The following is a 25,687-nucleotide window of genomic DNA, read 5'->3' on the forward strand; positions in this document are numbered from 1 at the left end:
CTGTAAGTGTGCCAACACGGACGTGCTTCCAGCAATAGTCATGCTTCTGCCAGCTGCATCATCTGTGCCTGCACAAAAGCATGCCCTTTGAAATGTGCTCAACACACACAAAAGCAGTGATGCGTGGTGCACATGCCTCAGTGTACAAACGTGGATGCTCACATTACTCTTCACACAACTTCACATATCAAGTAAAACTGAGGTAATAAAGGTAGCTCTCACAATATAGTGAATATGTTTTATTGCTATTGAGCAGGATTTATCATTCTGCTTTACTTTCACTGTTGAATTTTATCATAATCTTTATTAGGTTAAAATCTTAAATTCAAAATATTCAAAAACAACCAAAAATACTGAGGCTACTTTAAAGTGATTAGACATGAAATCTAAATGTATGGCAAAAGACTGAGGCGGAAGCAACAGAGCTGATCCAACCTCTAGCAAAAGACTCACTGTGAGTCATACCAACTGCACACATCACTGTAGAGACACTCAATTATGATTCAAATCTCCATAACGGGGCAATAAAGCCATTTGTCATGTGACCATCTGCAGTGCATCTCTTCTGATTCTGCCTGAATGTACTTAGCCCCTTTGAAAGTGCAAAGAGTGGAACGTGTGGATTTGTTACTGCCAGGCTCCAACTGTAATCACAACTGAATACATGCTGTGCTGATAGATTCATTTCATTCTCTGTGAATTTTGCAGCCTCTGAGAAGCTCTGGGAGTTTAGTAACAAAAAGGTACCCTGCAGCCGTCTTTGTTTCACTTTTTCCTCCTCAGATTTAAAACAATGTGTGAGGGTAGAGAGCAACACCAGTTTAGTCCCAGCACCGTAATTATCGCCTGCTTTTGTCTCACAGGGATGTTCACGGACAAGGGCCTCATAACAGGTGACAGAATGCCTGCCAGCCGCCCCCAGTTCCCCGCCCCCACCCCAGAATGGTGACTATTATAAACCAAAAACGTATGCTCTCAATATATATGCAAATGATGCCTGGTCCCAAGGTGAAGTTCGCAGAGCAGCAAGGCTGCTTGCCTCTGTTTTGCTCATTTGCAAAAATGTTGAGAGTAACAAAGACCACAGGAAATTGAAAAATTGTTACTAAGTATTAGAAAAAGCAATCATTTTCCCTGGCCAGCCTAATCCTGTGGAAATTGATCTCACCTCTCTCCCTGACACGCACTAGTAGGAAAAAACACATAAGAGGAAAAAGCCTGTCTCAGTGTTGCCTAGTGGGAAATTTGTTTTGTAGCACATTTCTTTTATTTATTTATTTTTTTGCACTGTGGTGCCAGGAACTGGTGTGTGGCTTTAAACAGGTGTAGAGAATCTTCAAAAAGAAAATTAGCAACTGACATGTAATTGTTTCCCAGACTTGCTGCTGCTGAACACAACATACAAGTGTTTCTGCAGGGCTGCTCCGTCCTTGCTGCCTGCATGCAAATCTGAGCATTTGTTGTTTAATTTTAAACTGGCTGATATCATCACACTAATGCATTTGCTCTTCCTTTGTGTGGAAGTACAAATTGAAAACGACAGTCTATTACCCAGCGCTCTGACCTTTGTGATGGAACATAATGTGAAAAGACCTACAATGCCTTTATTTTAGTTAGGGCGGGTGAGGATACTGTAGTGATTAATTAACCCAATTAATTTAGACTAACATTATCTGAACAATTATTTCTCGATAAATCACAGCAAGGTGTGATAATGACTATTATAGTTAAGGTTTAATTACAGCATTAAAATTGAAATTGCTTTCGTGGGAAAATGCTTCTGTAAAAACATTTCCGGCTGAAGATGGTTATGTCAGTTATCTCTATAAAAAGAAAACATTTGAGTTAAAACAGAACTGTTAAGAAAAAAATCTGCTTCCATACAGTTTAAACAGTTGAGAATACGCCAACATGCTTTCTAGTACCGATATCATAAGACGTGAATGTCCAGTAGTCCAATAAATATATTAATCTCCTGCCAACAGCAAGGTAAAAAAATCCAGAACATCTTTGGGTATTAATCGCATAATTCCATACTTACACTTGCAAGTACAAGTGCAGAAGTCGTTCATAATTTAAGCATGACTGTTAATATCTGGTTCATGTACTCATAACAATAAAAAAGTTGAGTGTAAAACGCTTTCCACTTCTACTGGGTCTATCATTTTCACAAGATTCAGCAGCTGGCAGGACAATTCAGCCAAGGGTTTAACTATTGTGAGTGCAGTTTTTCATGTTTGAGTTCAAGCAAAATTAGACACTGTGTACAAAATTAGACAGGACAACAAATTTATTGGCCTGGCCCATTAATTTGCATTAGATCATTTTATAAACTCTCAGACTTGGTTGGATTTGTCGTCAGTGGCTGTGCAGCCTCTGCTATGCATATAACACACAGGCACAAATCATTGTTTTACAATTAATTTTACATACAAAATATATCACATGTTAGTGAGAGTGCGACATTATAAAGTGAGACATTATTATTACTGTTTCATGAAAAATATGAGCTCACCTTGAATTTGAGACAAAGCTGTGTTTACCATTGTGTAACATCCTTTTAATGCCAGTCTGTAAATGACTGTGAACTGAGTAGACCAGTTGCTGGATCTTTGGGAGAGGAACATTGCTCCATTCTTGTCTCATATAGGATTCCAGCTACTCAGCAGACCTGGGTCTTCTTTACTGTATTTTGCGTCTCATGATGCGCCTAATGCAGTTTTTTTGCAGATTGCTGAACCTCTTTATATTTTCACTTCTGAGAGACTCAGCCTCTTTAAGTGCTCTTTTTATACCCAATCCTGTTACCGACCTGTTGCCAATCAGCTGAATTAGTTGCAACATGTTCCACCAACTGTTTTGTATTTTTTTTATTACCACTTGTTGTTTCTGGCCTTTTGATGTCCATCCCAACTTTTTTTTAGATGTGCTGCTGCCATCAAATGTAACATGAGCTAATCATTTTTCATGAAATTGTAAATGTTTCACTTTCAACATTTTGTATGTTCTTTCTGTGTTCTATTGTTAGTAAAATATTGGTTTATGAGATTTGCAAATTGTCACATTCTCTTTCCATTTGCATTTTACACAGTCTCACAAGTTTTAAAGTGGGGTTGTAAATAATGGCAAAACAGATGCTAAATCATAAATAATGTATATTATCTGAACATTTATTTATTGATAAATAGGAAAAGCTATTGTTGAGGGGCACCAGTAACTTCTATGAGTTTTCTGGATGGCTGACAACTGGTTCTCATCGAGTAATAATCTGGGACACCCAGTAGGGCTTTAAACTCATTCTTCCACAACCATTTTTCTATAGCTTGAACAATTAAATCTAAAGGTGCTAGTAGCTAGTAGGTGCTGGTAGCTGTTACCCCATAGCAGGCAAGCTTGATGTTCATTCCAGTTTAATGTATTTATGCAATATCAATTCTCCATATCGGTCATGGTAACAACAAGGACAGAAGAGAAGCCAGACCTCCACTTCCCCAGAGCTTCCAACTTCCACTTCAGCTTCTCCTTGGGGATCTCCCACCACTCCCAAGACACCAGAGAGATACAATCTCATCAACATGTCCAGGGTAAAGCACCAGACTACCTGTTCACGACAAACTTTAAAAGCGGTTAACTGTTCCCCTCCAGTAGATAAATTTTTTCCGTCACTCACAACCAGACCACAAGATACTCACACTCCCCCACCTAAGATAGACTATCTCCCTTAATATCAAGAGAACATGGCACAACCCTTGGTGAAGTTCAACACAAGCTAAGAGCAGGCCTGACTTGCAAACTTTGCTCTCAGTCCTAGTATACAGCGAATAATCCATCCCAGTAGCAGTGCCAGTGTAAAGTTTTTGGAATACCTCAATGACTTTGGCTACTTCTTTTGTTGGGAAAAATTCCTAAAAAAACCTCTTACAATGACCAGCTGTAATCAGCAAATTAACTGTTTGGGCAGCTTCCCTCCTTTCTTTCTAAGTTTCAGAATCTGATCCCGGCCAACGCATAGTCGCTCTTTTTTGCCATTTGCTTCAGGTTTTAAATGTTGCCATGCCCACTGATTCACAAGGTAGATGTCAATGTTAGAAATAAATGTTAGAAATAAAACCAGCTTTAACAAAACAGTAGTCTTAAATGTCCTGGGAATAAGAGTGGACTGACAAGAGAGCTAACAACAAATAACAAACAACAACTTGAGGCAGCTGCACACTGTATAATTTTAACTGTCATATAAGTTCAGTGGACGCACATTGTGGCTATGTACAACAGACATCTGATGAACTTTGCTACAGCATCATTTTTTATGTGTGCAGACTGAACAAGGATGATACTGGCTGAATCTTAGTAGGCTGTGACAATGAAGAACAACACAGATTCTATGACCATAAGTTTTTTATGAGCTAGCAAACTGAAAAATAACAATGTATGTTGAAACTTTTTTTTTTACTCTGAGCTTGAAGACACATCATAAAGACATGGGTTCTGCTGTTGCAACTCAGCCAGATATGCTTCTTTGTTTGAATTCTGCATATTAATCCCTGTATAACCAAAGCAAGAACTATTTCTACATCTCTGGTACAAAGTTGAGCTTGTTTACTCTGCATGTCGCTGCCAATGCTACCATTTGGCTGTGACTGAAAGAATGAATTTGCAGATACAAGCAACTGATATGAGTTACCTTCTGAGGATGGGTAGGTTCAGCTTTGATCAACATGTCACTCAATGCTTTGTCCCTATTAGTTGATCAGGAGATGTAGGTTGTACCCCATATGAAAAGCATTCAAAACTAAGAAAATTACAACAATAGTTTTATATTTCATAGCAAAATACATGATTTTAATGTACAAGAGTTTTGTGATCCACACTTTATTTGGTTATACATTCATAGTTTCAAGGGGAAACTATTTGTATTGTTTCTAAGTATGTTTGCACAGTTGAGAACTTTGGTTAATAAACTCTGTCCCAACGTTTAACCATATTTATTTTATATTGTGGTAATTAGTCGTATACTTTTGAAACTGACAGCATTAACAAACTCTACATTCGATCAATAGCGGAAATAATATTGTGATAATTTTTGCCATATTGCCCAGCCCGACATGGAGGCATCTCTCAGTATAAAGCAGATTTTTCCAAAAGTGTCCAAAGTTTTTATAACTGTAATACACATTTTGATTAGGTCTTTTTTCTACTACTGCTTAAAAAAAGAAAAAAACGGACACATTTTCTCTCAGTCAATGCCATAGGAGCTCTTCACTGAGGATGATTGTGGGCAGCTGGTCGAGATTTCATATGGTTTATTGCTCTCACTTTCACTGGGATTATTTATTGAACTGCCAGTATGGCCCCTGCACTCCACAGCCACCCAATGTCTCTGTGCCCCTCAGTATGATAGAGGAATTTATGCCATATGAGCAGCATACGGAGCTTGAGTTTAAATGTTATTAAGGAGCATCACTCATGCGTAGGATACTATTTACGGTAATACATTCACACATGCTGTGGCTTCCTATGATGTTTTTTTAAGGAAGCATAATGATAAATTGTGTGCAGGGTGTGATTCTATTAGAGAGTGCAGCAAGGAGACAGAGGGGGAACTAGGCTTCAAGTATTCCACAGGCTAAATGAAGAACAAACATGCACCATACAAGACAGTGAAGGAGAAAAGATTATCATCTGGAGATGAAAGGCTGGGAGAGAGGGAGAGAGATCCATTCACTGCCACACAGCTGTCTTATTTGCAAGGTGTTGAGAAACCACTTTTTTTTTCCAAGAGGATGAAAAGATTCTTCTGAAGCCAAAAGGGTCTGCTATCATTTTTGGGCAGCTTGAGCAGTAGAGATGTTATTAGCATAAATTATCTCCCCCACCAAAGAGATAGAAACATGCTAGCTCCTTTCTGCTTTTCACACTTAATTGCCCTATTTACTGAACAGTTGCCTGTGGACAACAAATGCACACACGCTCCGAGATTCATACAGGACAACAGGCAGACACAAGCCAAATAGGGCATGAGTGATACACTGAACTATCTGCCAAACAGCATTAGATACAGTATGACTGGAATGGCAGTTAAGGTCCATTCAAACTTCATGTTGGACTATAAGTACAACGTCTAATACTAATATCATGACCTTCTTAAATTCTAGTCTTCTCAGTGTATGTGTAAGAATATTTTTTGCGCCAATTCATGAATGATGTCGGTCACAAAATAACACAAACAATATTTTCAATAACCTATTTTCTAAAAGAAAAGTAAATACTTGTTGCTTCAAAAACCAAATCATAATTTATTCTAGTCTTTTTGATTATTATCAGCTCTTGTCATTCCAAACATAGTCAAAAAATAGTCTCCTCCTGTAACAGCTTAAAAAAAGACTCACAGAGGCAACCCTGTAAGCAAGAGTAAGGTGAATTATAGATGAATGCACTTAATGGCCTTTTAGCTTCTTTTCCTCCAGCCCAGTGAGCTCAGGGTGTCTTTATATAAGCAGTGCCTTGTATAAAACATTTAAGCATCAGGTTTTAAGCATTTGAATCGAACTGAAAACAGTTTTTCTGTTGGGTAATTCTAGTGTCTTAATTAGATGAAAGTTTAATTATTAAACTTTGGTTTCTGTAAATAGTTAACAGACCTGTAGTTCGGGTAAATGTAAGGAGTGTCTCGTAGGTGAGGCAGCAAATCAACTGGAGTGATTTAATTTCTTTGGTCAGCCAGGTCATCTCCACCGCCCTGGAGGGTGATACAGGATGTTAATGAGGCTGATTGTCTTGGAGCTTCCCTCGTTCTCATTAGAGCTGTTTTTTTTTACGTCCTGCTCCAACGCAGTGGAGTAAAAACTATTCCTCCAGCCCAAATGAGGGCAGTCGTTATGATAACACCCCAAGGCTGTGACCACATGTCAGTGGGAGACCGAGGGCCATAAGTTGACCAGAACTCTAGCATTTAGAAGAGGACGAGGAGCAAGGCAACTTGGAAACAAACGCAACCAGCGACCAGCTGCTGGATGATGCTGGAAACTGAATGATGTTTCAAGCACATTTTCTTCACATTTTCTTAGTTCATCTCTAACCTGTAGCTGACTTGTTGCACACTTAAATTCAAACATTAAAATACTGCAATAATTGATTTGCAGAACATGTTGATATTACATGTTAATTAGAAAATAGATTACATACTACTATGATGTTAGTGTAAATATGCTGGCTGATGCTTTTCCTATTACAGGTGATTACTACCATTATGCTAACAGCTGGTTGAGATAGCAGAAATCAATATTTTAGACCGTCTCTCTAGTATCAGTGCAGTAACAGTGTTACAATGAGTGCCTCTTCATTTTCAGTTTTTATTGACAGTGACAACTCTATTTTATTATCCCTTATGTGTTTTATCAGCATCCTGTCTAAAAGTGTCCATTTCATAATGTTGGGGCTAATGTATGGTTTAAAGTTAATGGGCAGCCTGCAAAGATTAAACCAAGAACATGTTTTGCATTTCTGAAAAAGCCCAGAAATCTCTACAACCTGCCAGTACTTTATTCATGTGTGCACGTGAAAAGCAGTGATTGATAATGGTGAAATTAAAATGATATCACAAAGGAATCCACTGCTCTTAAAAAATAAAAAAATAAATATATATATATATATATATATATGCTGGTTATCTTAAGTTTGCAAAAGATCAACTGGATGTTACGTAACATCTAAAAGGAAATATCATATTTAGATCTCTAACCTGTAGCTGACTTGTTGCACACTTAAATTCAAACACATTAAAATACTGCAATAATTGATTTGCAGAACATGTTGATATCAATTAGAAAATAGATTACATACTACTATGATGTTAGTGTAAATATGCTGGCTGATGCTTTTCCTATTACAGGTGATTACTACCATTATGCTAACAGCTGGTTGAGATAGCAGAAATCAATATTTTAGACCGTCTCTCTAGTATCAGTGCAGTAACAGTGTTATAATGAGTGCCTCTTCATTTTCAGTTTTTATTGACAGTGACAACTCTATTTTATTATCCCTTATGTGTTTTATCAGCATCCTGTCTAAAAGTGTCCATTTCATAATGTTGGGGCTAATGTATGGTTTAAAGTTAATGGGCAGCCTGCAAAGATTAAACCAAGAACATGTTTTGCATTTCTGAAAAAGCCCAGAAATCTCTACAACCTGCCAGTACTTTATTCATGTGTGCACGTGAAAAGCAGTGATTGATAATGGTGAAATTAAAATGATATCACAAAGGAATCCACTGCTCTTAAAAAATAAAAAATATATATATATATATATGCTGGTTATCTTAAGTTTGCAAAAGATCAACTGGATGTTACGTAACATCTAAAAGGAAATATCATATTTAGATGGGAAAGGCTTTGCACACTAAAACCAAAAATTCCCCCCCGACAACACATGGTGAGGGGAGCATCATGTTTAGCCTGGACAGGAGACTAAATCTGAAGCTGAGGAGACGGGACATGCAATACATTGAGACAAAGACCCTAACTTTACAAGTAAAATCAAAAACAGGAATTGTTTACTGAAGAAAATTCCTGAATTGGAATGGAGTTGGATATTTTACCTTAATGAGACACTGTAACACGACCTGAATATTGCTGTTCAGTTGATAAAGCCAAGAAACAGTGATGAATAGATACAGTGTTTTATATAGGAACAGCTCAACATTTCTGGCAACTTTAAGTCATTTTCTCAAGCGAAACTGTTCAATATATAATATTTATATTAAAACTAAACTTTTTTGGTCACTGTGAAGTCCCGCTGGGGATTTGATTTCACAATTTTTCATATAAAAGAATGGAACAACGGAAAATATAATCAGCAAATTAACATCATAAAACAATTGTTAGCCTTTGCCAAAGTCCGTCCACTCCTATTATTAACACCTAAGTACTTCCACAGAACTCAGTGAACTTACAAGACCGTTTTGCCGTATTTACTTTAAAGAGGTAAAGTGGATGTGCTGTGCTGCATCATACAAAGGAGTGAATAATGAGAGCTTCTGGAAAAGGTGAACTGTAGTTCAGGAAGAGACAGCCCACAGGTTTGAGAAGCTGCTGGAAAAGGTCAATATGAGCCAAGGAGGGTTCATTGTTCATTTAACCTCACTGCTGTGTGGAATAAAATCTAAAGAGTAAGTAAGCAGCAACAAGCATTTTTGTTCTTTATTCCTGAACAAATCATGATCTACAACAACCAAAATGTTTTACTATCAATGAAAATAGGTGCAATTAAGTGACTGAAAAGTCACAAGTCACGCCTTGTGTGAGATATTTCACTACAAGATGACTCATAGAGAAGATCATTTCTAAAAACAGGATATTTTCCTTGAAAATGAAGAGAGAGAAAAGACTGTTCAAACTCAAACTGTTCCCATGACCTATCCTGTCCTTGCCTCTGCGTCACATGCTTGGCTCGGTGACAAAAACGTCAACTTGTCCTGTAATGTACAATCATATATGTGTGATAAATCCTCACGGCTCTGATTTAACATTGTCCCCTCTCAACTCCTGCCGCATCTGAGCTGCAGGGTCACTGTTAGTGGCAAGGATGATTTAGAGCGACTCAGGTAAGAGGGCATGTTCGAGAACATCTACAACACCTATAACCACATTCACACAGAAAAAAAGATTTGAAAAAAATTAAATAAAACCAGAAATCATTCAAAAGACCTATTAATAGTTTTACAAGAGGTCTTGTGCATGTGTGAATGCATTTCTCTTTGGGAAGATGTTCTCTTCCTAGGGTTTCAAGTTGTATAAAATCTCATAGAATAAGTGACTATTGCCTAAAAGCTTCTAAAATGTTGAGAGTTTCTTCAAGCACCAAACAAGCAATCGAAAGATATTGGGTTGTTATTCTGAAAATCTTTTACATTATTTCAAACTTTCTGTGACCAATGAGATAAATATTTGACAAACTAATTGCAAGCATTATCCAACATTACAAAACTGACTGTTATACAAAAATAAGCATTGTCCAAAGGTGTTCCTATCATGATGACTTTGATGCCACTACTCCTCCAATACAGACGCAGAGTAGTTACAACAAATCAAAGCAGATGTGCGGACCTACACTTCTTTCAAATGCCCTGCGCTGCGAGATAATAGAAATAAAGGCATACATTTTTCCTTTATGTTAGTTATTACTAATATAACGTAGTCAGACAAGGCATGTGAGACAAATACTTCCTGTTGATAGTGAATCAAACAGGTGACTCAGTTCATCTGACATCACCACATTCTATTCATCCGCGTAAATATTTAAGTCTATTAAAAACTTTTCATGAAAAATGGTGTATAATGTAATATAAAAAAGCATACAGTGGCTAATGAATTTACACAAATACAAATCTACCCAGAGATATGTGGCCAATTTAGTAAGCATGGATCTAATTCTGGATTTCACCCTAATCAGAAAAGATGTAATTAATTAATCAGATAATTCACTGCCATGCATGGCCGGACACACATCTGTGCAGCGGTAATGGGGAGGGAGACAGACAAGCTGAGCCGCGCAGCACTTGTACTTCCCTGTAGCTGGCTTGTCAACAGTGCTGGAATCCAGTGCAGCTTGAATAAAGGTCCAGCACTCCCAGACGCTATGATAACCTTACCTTTACTGTATGTTTGCTCACAGCATGTGAGTACAGTGCAGAGTTTCCACGGGAAGGAAAGATCTGAGCCTGTTTGAGGTAACAGAGATGACTTAAGGGAGGCAGGGCCTGTACAAGACAAACATAAACTGTGCCACTTCATCTGAAGACAATGGGGGACAGGACACCGAGTGTGCTCTCATCCACATCTCCATTGTCTGCCCATCTCTTTTACTCCTCCTCTGAGCACAGAGCATAAGCGGGGTGAAAGAAGGAGGGGAAGAGAGGAGGAGGGGGAGCAGCAGGGGGGGCAGTGGGGGTCTGGCTGTGTTCTTTCTCCTCTGTCTGTGTGCGAATGCACAGACGGTTCAGTAGTAATTTGATGTGTGTCCCCGGGGACATTTGATGGATTAAAGCTAAGCAGCTCCATTTCGCAGCACCACCTGATCTTCCACTGCCTGTGCCCCATATAAAGGCTGGCGTGATTGCTGATCTCAGCTAGTCTGACAGTCTCTCTCTCCCTCCTCTCTCTGTCTGTCTCCATCTCTTCTCTTCCTCACTGGTCCCTTAAGCCTGCTGCATCACAGGAGCTATCCAGTGCTGAACAGGATCGCTTTTATTTTTTTATTTTTTTATTTTTCCGGGGGAAGCTGGGGGAACCAGAGAGTATCACACAGCATTGCCGTCAGCCTTGTTCACCACTGGTTTCCATTTTCTTTCTTGTCTTATGTTTTTGACCATACTAACCACAAGGATTACCGTCAAGCCAGCCCTGCTTGTGTGCTTCCTCAGAAGGTCTTTTATTATCTCTCATGCGTTTTTCTTAGCCCCGTGTTTTCATCCATTGAAACATGCCCCGCTCATTTTTAGTGAAGAAGATCAAGCTTGATGATTTCTCTTCGTCCAATGGGACCACCAACCATCATCACCACCTGGATGACTCGTTCACTTTTGCACGCTCCATCACAGACTCGGTGACCAGTCTTGGGGTTCGTCTCAGTGAAAATGGTGAGTTAACATGCCTCCAGTCTAAGCCGCTCCAGTTAAAAATGTGCTAACACTTGTGCCTGTAAACAGCTCCGGTGCTGATTTCAGCATGCCTGACATTTCCACACAGATGGTGCCCTCTTTTTTTTTTTTAAGCTTTTTTTTTTAATGTCAGGTGAGATTTTTCTTTGCGTCAGCCAGTAACATCCTCACAGTGTGTAAATTAAAGTGACATGTTACATGCAGCCAGCTGAATTTTTTATATATTTTTTTGCACGAACATCCAAAATAATCCTCTCCAGAGGCACCCCACCCCCATCCCTGTGCTCCCAGACTTTTGTTTTTTGACTCCAGTGAAGGACAGACACAATTCAGGTCACAGCCACGGATTAGTTTATGTAAATAGGGAACAAAACGTGTGTCTAATCAAGAGAAGCTCCAGTTACGTATTTGTATGACTGCACCAACCCTGTGGTGGCTGAACACGCACAGGCTGACAATATATGGTCATCCTGTGGACTAAAAAATTCATGAATATGAGAGATGAGTATCAGATGATACATTCGTCCTTAGCTGTTATTGTCCTTGAGTTCCCATCATGGTCCGATCCTCCCTTGCCCCCCTCTTCCCATCCAAATGGAGCATGCACACTGTCTCCCCACCCCCATCGCTCCACTACATCTTTCTCTTCCTTCCGGGCATTTGAAAACTAGCAGGGGTTAGAGTTTCAGCAATGCAGGCCTATTGCCGCCACAAGAGACATCAACACGCTGTACAGTTAAGCCAGGAGGGAGGTGGGTAGCTGGGCTGAAGGGATGGTGAAGGGATGGAAAATAAGGAGACAAAAATGCTTGGGGCAGCAGTGAGGCTGATCACGTGGTCGAGGTTGTACAGTAAACAGAAAGAAAGGCACATATCTGCACTGTGGTCAAACACTCTGACCGACCACACTAAGCTCTCGTCAGAGCTTCACTTTCGCAATCTGCTTTAAGCTTGTCGCTTCCATTTTGTGGCCACGTTTAAAGGGCCATATGTGAGCCTTTGTTGTGATTTCTTAAGACGTTTTCACAGTGCGAGAGGCGGTCCAAGAGCAAAATGCTGTTGATGATAACCACCTGTTATTCAAACGTGTCCTTAACGGGTTGAAATTTAAAAGACCAGGATTAGAGGATTTAACTATTTTTGTTGTTGTTGACAAAGATACAGAGCAGGTGTGCAACACTACAAACAAATAAATATTATTTATGACTCAAGAATTTCAGTACTAATAATAATTATAAATAATTCCCTTTTAGCCTCTTTTAGCTTGTACTACATCTAATTTAGTCTTCCTGTTGCAGGGTTTATTTCTTTTTATCACCATTAATATTCCATTTGTATGATTTTGTCACTCTATTGTTCTTGAATCTATTGTTTAACATCGTCAAAAAACAAGCATTATCTTAAAAAGAAGAAAGGGATAATAAGGTACCATTATTAATGTTGACAAAAACCATTTAATTTGAACAAAAGAATCATCCTTATGTGCTGAGTCAAAAAAGAAGGTAGAAAGAAAATTATTCTCAGCATGGCTAAAACACCTAACATCAGCACTTCTGCTGTGCCGGGAGATTTTCTTTCCTCCCATTGTAGAGACATTTGACTTGAGTGTCTGTCGAACAACAAAGAGGGTTGGTTGAGAGGGTCCATTAATTACATGCTTGCTTTGCATTACAGAAATGAGTCTATGAGCTGTAAAGGCTGATACAGCGCAAGTCCTAAATGATGAGCTACGTGTCTGACCTTGGGTAATTGAAACATAGTAAACACCTCTGCTTGTAGTGATACTGCACTGTGGGCTTTGTTGGTAAAAATCTCTGCAAAATAAAGGGCGCATTGTTGAATGTGGAGCAAAGACCCTTCAGATAAATTCATGCGAGCTGATAATGTGGCTGCTAAACAGGTGGATTTAGCTGCTCATTATTGCAGCAGCAGCATTTGTAAATTCATTTGTACCTTTTTTTTTTCTAAAGGAAAGTGATGCTCTCTCACAGATGAACACCATCTGTGTAGTTTGAAACTGTTGAAGCCATGCAGTGCAGCAAAATACAGCGTGCACAACACTGGTGTTTCGCTGTCCCGTGTGTCATGGTCATGTCTTTGACAAAGTGGGTGTGTGAACTGAGACCATTGGAAATGGAGAAGCTGTAGTGAGAGAGCACTTAAACTGATTTCTTAATGGCTTGTTTCTTGAAAGCACTTCAGCGTGCTCGCTGCTGTAGACAGGTGACCCTCTTCACATACAATGCATGGAATGCTATACAACACATTATCAGTCCTCGAGCGGACTGCGCTCCATAAACCATTACTGTGTGTCGCGGATACTTGATCTGTTCCTCGCGTTATTTCTACCTTCCACAGCATTCAACTCCTCAAACAGCTGCACTATTTTACAGATGATAGCCTATTGATCAGTTCAAAACTTTGAATTTCATTAAAAAGCAGTCAATACCTAATTTCCACTGCTTGCTGCACACAGTGCAAATGGCTTTTTTTTCTGCAGTTATGCACTATTTGTCTCAAGAAAGGAATTTTACCACATTCTACATTTGTCCCTATAGAATATCAACCCAGGAGGCAAAGTGCCTTGAGTATGTATTCAGCTTCAGGTATTCTCAGCATCTATTGAGGTCTGTTTGAGTCCATTTAGCTGCCAGCAAGCCTTTTAGCTCCTCTGGCAATGAGCTGCTTCAGAGGCAAAGGAAGGACAAGAACGATGCCAACAAAAATATATCTCTCAGAAATCATGCTTTGAACATTTGGGGACACTTAAATCACTCGAGTTGCTTTGGGGGTTGCTGCATGGTGTTGAAAACTACTACAAAAAATACATTGGATGTATTCAAATTCATGTAAGCCTTGGAAAATGAGGAGAAATAAGGGCAATGTTCAAATTTACCACAAAAATATGATTCTGTGTGTTGTACTGTATCTGTTATGCTGGCACAATGAGCCTACTTTATTCAACAGAGGCTTTACGTTGCATCTTCCCACACAAAGGACTTCTTTGATGAGTTATTATTACAGTGTTTATCCTCATTGTATAAATGTAATCGTCCTAAACACAACTGATTGTGCCATGTTTCCGTTTCCCACAAGTATTGTGTCTATAACCTGTGAGTTCTGGTAAAAAATGCAATGAAACTGGTGCTGAAACTCACCATTTTTAATAAGCCAGTCATTCAACATTCTTAGACTGTAATCATCATCATGACACTGTATCCTTATGTTTCAGTACCTCTGGCCAACTCTGTTTACGTGTGTCTCTTACACAGGATACATCCAGGATTACATCACGCCATCTGTATACCAGGGGGAGAAAAAGATGGAGCATAAGCTGGCTTCGCCGGTGTCAGACCCCCTGTACACCCAGGTGAGCAGCGGAGGAGAGTACTGCGACCCCGACCTAAAGCACCCCGACAGCCCCCAATCCGGCATGACAGCGAGCGGCTTCTACACTGGTGAATCGGAGGCCCTGGCCGAGGGTTACACCATGGATGCCTTCTTCATCTCTGATGGGCGCTCGAGGCGGAAGGGAGACGGGGAGAGTCATGGGGGAGGCTCAAGAAGCAGCAGTGCGAACGGCGGGGCACAGGAGAGGGGAGCTGGTGTGCCTCGTCACACCTGCAATGAGTGCGGCAAAACGTACGCCACCTCATCCAACCTCAGCAGACACAAGCAGACGCATCGCAGCCTGGACAGCAAGATGGCCCGCAAGTGTCCCACTTGCAATAAGGTGTACGTGTCCATGCCAGCGTTGGCAATGCACATCCTCACCCACGACCTCAAGCACAAATGCGAGGTGTGCAGCAAGGCCTTTAGCCGGCCGTGGCTGCTGCAAGGTCACATGCGCTCCCACACGGGGGAGAAGCCCTTTGCCTGCGCCCATTGTGGCAAAGCCTTTGCTGACCGTTCAAACCTCCGCGCCCACATGCAAACACACTCTGCCTTCAAGCACTACAGATGCAAGCGCTGCAATAAGACCTTCGCTCTCAAGTCCTACCTGAACAAGCACTATGAGTCAGCTTGCTTCAAGGGTTCTGCAGACGAAGACGACTCTGGATCAGAAAACTAACCATGAGGAAGAAGCTAAATTCTGAACCCATGTTGTAGGTTCACAACCAATAACCCTGTTCACTCTGCCCTCCATGCCTTTTTTCCTCCCTTTTTTTAGAAAGCAATATTTTCACTGAGATTACGTGAAGAAACTCTAATGATTATGGCAAAGACAATTTCAAAAGATGCTGGATTTTTTTCCCTGCACAGTAGCTAATCGTCCACAGAAACATACAATCAAACAACCTTCCCCCAAATAGAGACTGTAGATGATAGTTGTACACACTTCAGCAACATGTGCTCTCACAGATGTGGGAACATATAAACACACTCACATACATAAACACACACACACACACCATTGCACCCGCGTACACACATCCACAAACACACTGACACACAATTATTTATGAGGCCTGGCATGTGAATTTTTATCAATGACTATAATGATATTGATATCAATAGTAATAATATTTAGATTCCTGATATTTTATAGGAAATAGTAATGAGAAAAAGAAAAAAAAACATAAAAAAGGACTAACAGTGTTCTTTTGTTTTTTAGAGACAAAATGACCTCTTGTATTTTTATGCTGCTTTTTATTTGCTAAGAATTGAATTCTTTTGCAACTGCCAACATGAACTTTTTATGAAAATGTGAACTATGACAGTATTTGCAAAAAAGGGAGATCATTTTAAAAGGTAAAAAGACAAACCCCTTTTTTTCCACACCAATGTTTCAATTCAACGGATGTTATTTTTCTATTTGATTTTTCTAAATTTATTTTTTTGTGCTTATTATCCCTTGTTGATCAAATGAATCTTTGTAACTGTGGGTACTTAAAAAAAACAAAAGCTCATTTTAAATAAGCTATAAAAGATCACAAGTCATTCAATTCAATTCTGCAAGAGCAGTGATTCCAAAATATTGACCTGTTGAACAGGTGGTCACTCACTCCGTCTGATCAAATTCATAGTCTCACCCTGATATACACACTTAGGCAAAAACATTGAGAGCCAGACCAAATGATTAAATAAGTGCCATGTACGGTTGACTCGTCTATAGCAATGAAAACTCTTGTTGTTCTTCCTCCACCATGGTGGCTTCCATAAACTTTGCTGCCTTCATGGTGCATCGTCCGGTCTGAACAAGCAATCTTCACCCAGTATTTGAGGTGCTCCCTCTCCACCAGTATTACCTCAGATTAAAGGTATGGACTCACACACCCTCAGTTACAAAGTGAAGTGTTTGCATTTGTCTGTTTTATATGTCGCTAAAAGCTCAAACCATGGTTTTGATGCATACCATCTATTTATCATGTAAATACTTTATTTATTGTCTTATTTATCTATTTATTTATTTATTTATTCACCTTATTTTTGTGTATTTATTGAAGACTCGCTTATTTATCATGTATTTATTTATGGTTTATGATTTTTAAAAAATGAACATCCATTGACCTTGTAAGATGCTGCTGATCTTCAAAGAAAATGTTTATATGCATGAAAACTGTAGAGAGTCCATGGGACTTAGTTTTTAAAGAGGAACAATGTACAGTAGCAGTGCTAGAAGACTTCCAATGAATGAATGCAGAAGTGTTTTTGGTTCCGTGGCAATAACTTGACTGACAAAGCAATTGACATGTAAAACAATCACAGCTGTTCTTTTTTCCGATCAACTTAGGGCAATAAAAAGAAACGATGGAAACAAAACACGAAAATACTGCTTACCTTGCTGTTTCCCAAAAGCCCACTGCCTCCGCATGACTGGACATTTTTGGCCCAGTTTTTGGTCTTTAAATCTCAGGCAATAACTAATTCTCAGAAATGGTTGACACTAACGTAGTTGTACCCTCAACAATATCAATTACAATGTCTAGTTAAACTAAAATTGCAGAGGCCAAACATCAATAATGATCATAAAATAGTTACTATAAACGCATAAAAAGATTAAACTGATACAAGTGGTAATTTCCCCGGAATAGGCTGCTGTTCCGCAACATTATCATTATTACTGTCTTTTGTTTTAAAGAACACAATAATTTTCAATTAGGTCACTGGAATAATTAAACATTTAAAACAGTTAAATCTGCCATTCATCCCAAATGTGTCAGTGAAGTTGAAACAGCTTTCTGAGGTGTGAGAGGCATTCCCCTGAGATAACATATGGATGGTTATGTTTTGTCCTAACCAGCACCAGTGGAAATGATCTTCATGTGAACTGCCTTTGTAGAGAAAGTTTTCAAGACTGCTGTAATAAAACAATGCACAGTAATGCACTTGCAGCTCCCTCTTCATATGTCTTGTCCCCTCCCCACCAGCCGTCCTCATCCTGTCCCGACTGCCTCTAAACAGACGCAGTGAGGATGAGATGCGCTGAAGTGGGACTGGCGGAGGGTGGCGGAGTGTGGGAGGATAACAGGTGTTTGTAGACAGACTGCAGATAGGGAGCGTAATTGAGTCGGTGAGCGACCTCCAAGGGGAAGGTCAAGCACCAGCAGGCAAATGCACTGTCAGCTATTTGCATATTCCAAATGGATGGCACCATCGCAGTAACTCTGAGCTCGCCCTGAAAAACAAAAAAACACCAAACCGAGGAGAAAGGAGAGCAAAGAGGAGCTTCTGCTCCATTTGTCGTTCCTCTCCTCCCCGTTTCACCATCATCCTGTCTAATGCTACAGCTGAATCACTGCATGAGAGCATCCAAACCACCTGTCTCCTGATTAACTAACAGAAACCACAGTTTGCCATGTTGATGTATTATTAAACAAATGCAGAAATCATTACTTACAATAGATTCTTTTATATGTTTTCTATTGTGTGAGAGTGTCTCAGAATTCTGGGGGCTGTGTTAATAAGGCAGACAACAGCACCAAAATCATTAAAAAACATAAACTGGAAAAGAATTGTAGGCTTCTGTTTGAGCGTCAGTATCAGACATCTTCCCCTGAGACAAACTAATTACAGACAAGGAGGCACAATTTGATTGAAAAACATTTGCATCTAGATGTATAGAAACATTGTTCCTCTTTGATGATTTTGTAAATATAGTTGTAAATACATCACAGCAATAATATGACAATGCATGTAGACATTTAATTGCCCTTTTTCTATTCACCTTGTCTTTTTTTCTATTTGAAAAAAAAATAAAGACAAATACAGGTACCAACTGCAGTCTGGGTGGCCATGTGAATCAGGGAGTGTCTTGATTAAGAAGCTATCTGTTCTAGGTTAAAACAAAATCTTCCAACTCTGTGTATTCTCAAAGATTTGATCGTGTTCTGTATGATTTTCTTCTGTTCTTCCTTTCTTTTTATTTATGTGCCCAGCTTGGCTGTGCAGCGAAAAAGTGCCAAAAAGTATGATTTCCATGACAAAAGCCTTCAACATATGGTTGGCTGCTTGAAACCTTCCATATGGTCCTCAAAGAAAGAAAGAAAGAAAAAAAACTGATTAAGATTTTCCACTTTCTTTCTCATTCTGTCTCTTTCTCTCTCTTTATCTTTCTCTCTCTCTCTGTTCCAGCTAAGTATGAAGAAACTTAAGCCATGATTGCTGAGGGGTGTTTTGATTTATCTTGTTCTGCTACAATTAATAATGATGACAACAATAGCAATGATAATGTTAATAAAAACAATAGCACAAGGAACCTGTACGTCCACTTGTTTTTCTTTTAAAATAGTCACATTTGATTTTAATAAATCTGATTTTTCTGGATTTTTGTTTTTCATTCTTGTCTTTGACAAAACATGCACACATCCGGATAACCTGCAGATGTTCACACTCAAAAAAGAATGAGTCTGGTATCTGTTTAGAGTAGCCCTTAGTCAACATTACCACAATGGGTTATTATACTTAGAAAATAATGTGCCATCAGCTGCTGCCTTCTCTGTCAATGTTGGGTTTTGTGGGATTTCATGAGCTTTAGTGTCAAGTTTCCTAACTTTTAATTTTGCTGCTCTGAGGCTGAAAAAAAATGTCAATATCTTCAGTTTTTCACGGCAGCTACAGAGCGGGAACGGTCAGAGCACCTGACAACACCAATACAGCTTTGAATAAGAGTTCTTGAGATGTCGGTGTTCTCAGAAGCGGAGGCATCTGTTCCACCACTATTAAGCCCTTCCCGGTCATTAAATTTTAATGGAACATTGATTTTATTCTGGAACTACCCTTCCTGAGTGACTCAAAAGCCAAGAGAAAAATATGGAACAAAATAAAAATGAATCATGACAGCGGACAGAGATTATTATTCCGGGGCTTTTCTTGATTGGTTTCCAGGGAATATACAACACTTGAATTCAATCGCTTGTGTCCTTCAGTGTCCTCCAGCAGCACAGTCGCGGTATAATGAGACAGCAGGCAGAGCAGAGCAGGGACACTGTGCTTTACACTCCTCTTTTCAGTGTGGGGAAGCAGTGATTGTCCTTCCTGTTGCTTCCATGTCAATCAATGTGGCTCAAGTTAAACAATAATAAATATTTGCTTTTGTTTTCACGTGTTGAGTAAAGCGTTTGCAACTAAGTGTTGCATGCTGACAGTGCTGCAGCTCAGGATGTTGCAGAATGCCGCTCATCAACATTCATGTGCAGTACTCACTCAAACTTTACCCCAGCAGATGTTGTCCCTTATCAGATTTTATGATGAAAGTAAATAACTGATTTCATTACATGGCAATGGACTGTAAAATGGGGACCCATGGAATCCAATTACATCACCCCTGGGCGTGCTGCGTGTGTAACAACAATCAGAACAGGGAGGCAGGTAGGGCAACCATGGCCCTGCATACATATCCCCACAGCCCTCTATAGACAGCAGCCAGCACCTCCCACAACCACTCACACTCGGAGCACATCAGGTAAATTATTAAAAACAACCTGCAAAATTGAGCGCGCTTCACTCACACTTCAAAGATATTGACTTGTGAACACCATCATCTTCTGAGTGACTGGTGGAGAGAAAATATAAGTGCCTTCTGTTTTGATGGGGTGAGAGGTTACCACAAGGTTACAGCACAAATCTATTGCAGCAGACATAGCTGGTAAACCCTAGTAACTCAAGAGGGATAACACTAGACCTTGAATTATAATGCTGTTTGAAGAACAATAATATATTAGTGCTATTTTAACCATTAAACAGAGAATAGTGTATTTTACATATACACATTATAATACACACTTTATATTTAGCTTCCATGGAGTCAGGAGTTTTTTGTAATCTTTTAAAGTGGCTCTGATCAATAATTATCCAGGCTTTTTGAAGGTCTTCAAAAAGGTATTTTTTTGGCTGCTTTTTCGCTCATTTTTTATTCAGTTCTTGTACCTGACCATTTTTTTGGGTATGCAAATTTTTACATTTTTTTTGTAGAGGCGACTCAACAATGACCTATGAATCGATCAAGAATAAAACAAGCCACCTAAACTCAAGGGACGAACCAGTGTTACTTCTACACATAACAGTCAACTTAGCAAAAGATCTATTTTGAATTATACTTTTAGGCACTTTGTTACAAGCAGCTTGTTGTAAAGCTACAAAATTTGTTCCCATTTCTTTAATTGCCCAAGACATCACAGTTTGACATACATAAAATAGTATCCACAAAAGATTATTAAAAAAAAAAGAAATTTGAGTGAAAACTTGGCAAATCTCAGCATGTTGGGCAGTGTGTCCTTAAAACATTTGAGGAAACTGGGCAAGTGGAGGACAAACAAATAAGTGGCAGGCCTCAAACACTGCAGGTGAATAGTATCTGATAGTAATGTCCTTGAGAAACAAAAAAAAAATCAGCGAAAATCTGACACAGGACCTGACAAAGGAATTTAGACTTTCACTGAATCCTCATCAGAAATGGTCTCAGTGGAAGGGTGGCTGTCAAGAAGTCATTCTAAGGGAAACAGGGAGAAAAGGCTGAGGTATGCTAAATGGCACAAGAACTGCACTGAAAACCAATGGTAGCAGGTCTTGTGGATTAATGAATCCTCCTTAAAGCCCACACCTCAACATTATTGAAGCAGTGTGGGATCATCTTGACAGAGAACAGAACTAAAGGCAGCCAACATCCAAAGAAGAGCTTTGGAAGGTTATTCAAGAAGCCTGGAGAACTATTCCAGAAACTACTTAAATAAATGACAAGAAAGCTTGTCTAAATGCTTATAGCAATCAACAAGTTATTTTTTGGAAGAAGATCAATTACGCTCATTAACTCTCAGTCCAATTCTCTTTCAACTTGTGTCTGCCCCCACTCTGACCCTTCGCATGCATCTGGCGCCATCTGTTGGCAGATCCCCAACCGTCAGTATCAGTCAAACAACAGACAAACAGGATTTGTGTATTGATAATAGTGCTGTCAGTTCAACTGTATAATTCAGCTAAAGGAGGACTTCTGGTTTTCTACTCTCACATTAAAACGTCATTGACATCTACATGCAGAACGGCATATGCACCAACCAAAGTCATTCCACAAGAAGTTAGTAGAACCATCCAGTTCAACCAGTAGAACCAACCAACTGTAACTGCCCCTTTAAGAGCTAACAGTTTGTCTTTTCACATTCTGCATCACAGGAGAGATGCTCATTAAAAGCGCCTCAATTCCTCACTGTTTCATCAAGTGAGACTGCCAAGCTCTTTAACTCAGTGTTCTTGATGTTTGTGCTGTTTGTGTAAAACCCATCTGTTTCCTCGCCTCTCTCTTGGCAGAGGGTCCACCTCATCCGTATGCTTCTCTTTTTGAAGTCATATCAAAATCTCATCTTTATGCATCTAAGACATCCAACTCGTCATCAGCTCTCAGGCAAAAGTCAAGGAGGGCACTCCTTAAATAGCTCCTTTTTTCCTTCTTATACGATACGTGCAGAAACAAGGACGGCGAGGATTCACAGCCACGAGTTTTTACAATTTGGAGAGCAGCAGTCTTTAGTTGATTAACTGAGCAGCAGGAGATTAATCAGCATGATTTGGATTATCTAACAATTATAGCAATTTTCAAGCCTATATGAAAAATATTGTGAAATAATATTTTGTCATACATGTTATAGTTCACTCATTTATCTGTGGATCCTGAGGCATTTTTTGTTACACTTTATTGCTATAAGCAATTAATAAGAGGGCCAATTTACAGCTAATGGAAATGATTACTGGCATCCTAATTAATTATTTTTACATGAATATAACAATCCTTATGAGGCTTTCCTTGTTGATATTTAGTCTTGAACTGCTGGAAAAAATGTCATTGTGCCGGTGTGAAAGTTAATCAACTGAACTAAGTGTTAATGGATAGGTATGCAGCATAATCTACAACTGCATAACTTCACTCCAAAACACCATTTGCCCCCCCGCCGAATAACATACGGAGAGCAAATTTATTTTAAGTCAAGCAAAAATCATTAAACAGAAATCTCATTCTGCGCAGCTGTACAAGGGGAAGATTGCACAGAGAATAATTTCATAGATTTAGGCAGCCAGAGCCATCAGTGAATAATCAACATTCCAGCACAAATCAGTCACACGGCAACATCCACTGTTGCTAAATCGAATTATCATTTCACACACCTTATCCATCACAAAGCTATAGTTTGAAGACAGGAAATCGGGATCAGAATAATTATCACTTTAAAAGCATGTCAACGTGTAAGAAAAAAAGAAAAAAGAAGAAGAAAGAGAGAAGGCATAAATAAATATAGCTCACTTCCCTGTCGAAAAGCTGGCAGGTAATTTTCTCCAGCTGCTCTAAATGTGACAATCCCACGGGGACTGAAATCTAATATTAACAGCAAATCATTATGTGGGAACTGTTCTTCCATGACCTGCTGCGGTACCTGTATGACTAACTCAATCTGAGTAATTGAGATATGTTAGCAACTAGAATAAAGTCCTGCTGTGACAGCAGAGGGTCATGTAGAGTGTAGTGAGACTCCAAACACACTTCAATGCTGGAGACGATTTGCATGTCTATATGCTTTGACTGACAAGGTCTCTTCTCATCATGTGATGCTGGTTTGCTTTGGTGCCTGATGAAGTGGTTTTTGAAAGACAGCAAAGCAGTAACTTGACTATGATATACAGTATCAAACACTCAAGGGGATATGTCCCTCTACTTAAATCCCACACTGTGGTTACTCTTACAGAAACACAGTCATACAGCCAAATCTAAGCTATGTTTGTGAGAATAAATAGATTGTTTCTGTTACTGCACTTCACAAACGGGCCAAAAAGTTTATCACATTCACTGGCATCTGAGTTACAATATAAATTTTGTACCGCTTTATTCTACAAGGGTATATAATATCCTGATATCACAGTTAATGATTACATACTATATATAGACCTCTTCCACGTTGTAACTGATCCCCGTGTGACCAATTAATCAACATAAAAGGCGCTGCCATTGTAGTTCAAAGAATTTGTAATAATTCAAAATAATGGCCTGCCTCTCCTGTCCAAGAAATCGTTTTTAATTGTCTCATTAAAAGATGCTGTGACTGTGGGCTGGAGAAAACAACAATAGTTCTGTTTCCGCTCAAAAACTGCAGATCTTTGAAGCTGTCCATTTACCTGTGCAAAGCTGCGAGCCCAGACGTTCTTTTTGTAACCACAGCAACCAAGCTAGTTCTTTGAAATCCCTGCAAAAATAGAATAACACCACATAGTTCACTTTGATGGAGGAAGCCTCAATCGTGGAACAGTCGACAATGCAAAACAATGACCTCATTAAAAAGTATCGTCTCCAAAGGGTTCTGGGCTTATTTCTCCCTTTTACCTGCATGACTAATTGCTGGAGTGAATCCTAATGAGAAACAGTTTGGCCACCAAATTTCTTCAGTGTGTGTTTAGTACTATAAGTACATGGTCATGAAATACTCAACGACCCGCTTACAAGTTAAGAGGAAGACAAGTTAACCCTAATATTTAGTTTGACAGCACATAAAACACACTTAATAATGCTTTATCAGCAAGACAGAATTGCTAATCAGCATGAATCTGATGATAACCCCTATTGTAAGTACGTCTGAGAAGATGTGACTTTTCTTTTATTTGGAACCACAGAAAACCTAGCTGATAAAATGCATGTTTCTAGCAGGATTCATACATTATCTGTGTCTGTTAGTGGCAGTACTTTAACATGTTCCTATCTCATCTGAAATAGGCCTATTGGATTTCTGTCACTGCAGTTTTACTGTCCAAAAAACCAAACATGCAGGACAACTGTACTCCTTCATTTGTGAATTACTCATTTTGTGGGGAGAAAACAACAAACAAAAGACGTTTTTATTAATGCACAGCCTGTGTATCATCAAAACTATGAAGCAAGCCATGCTTGTAGCAAGGAGAAGGGTTACTATGTCATCGAGAGTCTTATTCTTGTCACGTGTCGATGGTGGAGGCGAGGAAGGAGGACCCAGGTGCAGACACTGACCGAGAGCCAGGAGGCAAAAATGTGAGTTTAAATACAGAGAATGAGTGAATGAGTGCAGCTGAGGATAAGTGAACACAGGTGAAGGGAGTGGAGCTGATGCTATGCTGAAGAGAGACTGAGGAAACAAGTGAGGATGTGACAGAACCAAAACAACAAAGAATGGAAAACAAACATCAAAAAACATCAATACAACACAGATCATGACAGTTCTTGCATTTCTATTAAAGTTTGAGGAAACCAATACAGCAAATAAAAATGAAAAATTTTTAGACTTTTTTTCTGTCACCGGATATACGGGACACATAGGAAGGCAAGCAGGGAAAAGTTTCAACTAAGCTTTTTTCTCTTTTTTACCTTTTATCATATCAGTTTGCAAAACTGAGGAGTCTATGTCACCTCTCTTAGAAAGTCGTTTGCTAAAACAGAGTTAAATTCTAATTCGGCAAATTCAGTTTATTTAGTCTCTAGAGCAAACTCAGTGGCCTTTTAAAATAGTTCCAAAGGACAAGAGCGAGAGGGCATGGCGTGTTTGTGATTGACAGTGAGCATGACCAATCAGATCCTTACGTGAATAG

General features: G+C 39.3%; 1 protein-coding gene across 1 annotated transcript; it reads left to right on the forward strand.

Annotated features, from left to right (window-relative positions):
- The first annotated feature begins 11,090 nt into the window (after positions 1-11,090).
- Positions 11,091-19,376, forward strand: scrt2 (scratch family zinc finger 2). Its single transcript, XM_072367823.1, has 2 exons — positions 11,091-11,632; positions 14,926-19,376. Exons 1-2 carry the CDS (start codon positions 11,476-11,478, stop codon positions 15,723-15,725), a joined length of 957 nt encoding a protein of 318 aa, XP_072223924.1. The 5' UTR covers positions 11,091-11,475; the 3' UTR covers positions 15,726-19,376.
- Positions 19,377-25,687: the final 6,311 nt, after the last annotated feature.

The sequence above is a fragment of the Leuresthes tenuis genome, unplaced genomic scaffold (assembly GCF_036924035.1).
Source record: "Leuresthes tenuis unplaced genomic scaffold, fLeuTen1.0.hap1 SCAF_16, whole genome shotgun sequence".
Taxonomy (NCBI): domain Eukaryota; kingdom Metazoa; phylum Chordata; class Actinopteri; order Atheriniformes; family Atherinopsidae; genus Leuresthes; species Leuresthes tenuis.

Bases quoted from the DNA above. Each gene is read 5' to 3' on its own strand.
- scrt2 (XM_072367823.1), top strand. From the start codon at position 11,476: ATGCCCCGCTCATTTTTAGTGAAGAAGATCAAGCTTGATGATTTCTCT. The intron at 11,633-14,925 runs GTGAGTTAACAT...TCTCTTACACAG, and splicing joins GGTTCGTCTCAGTGAAAATG to GATACATCCAGGATTACATC.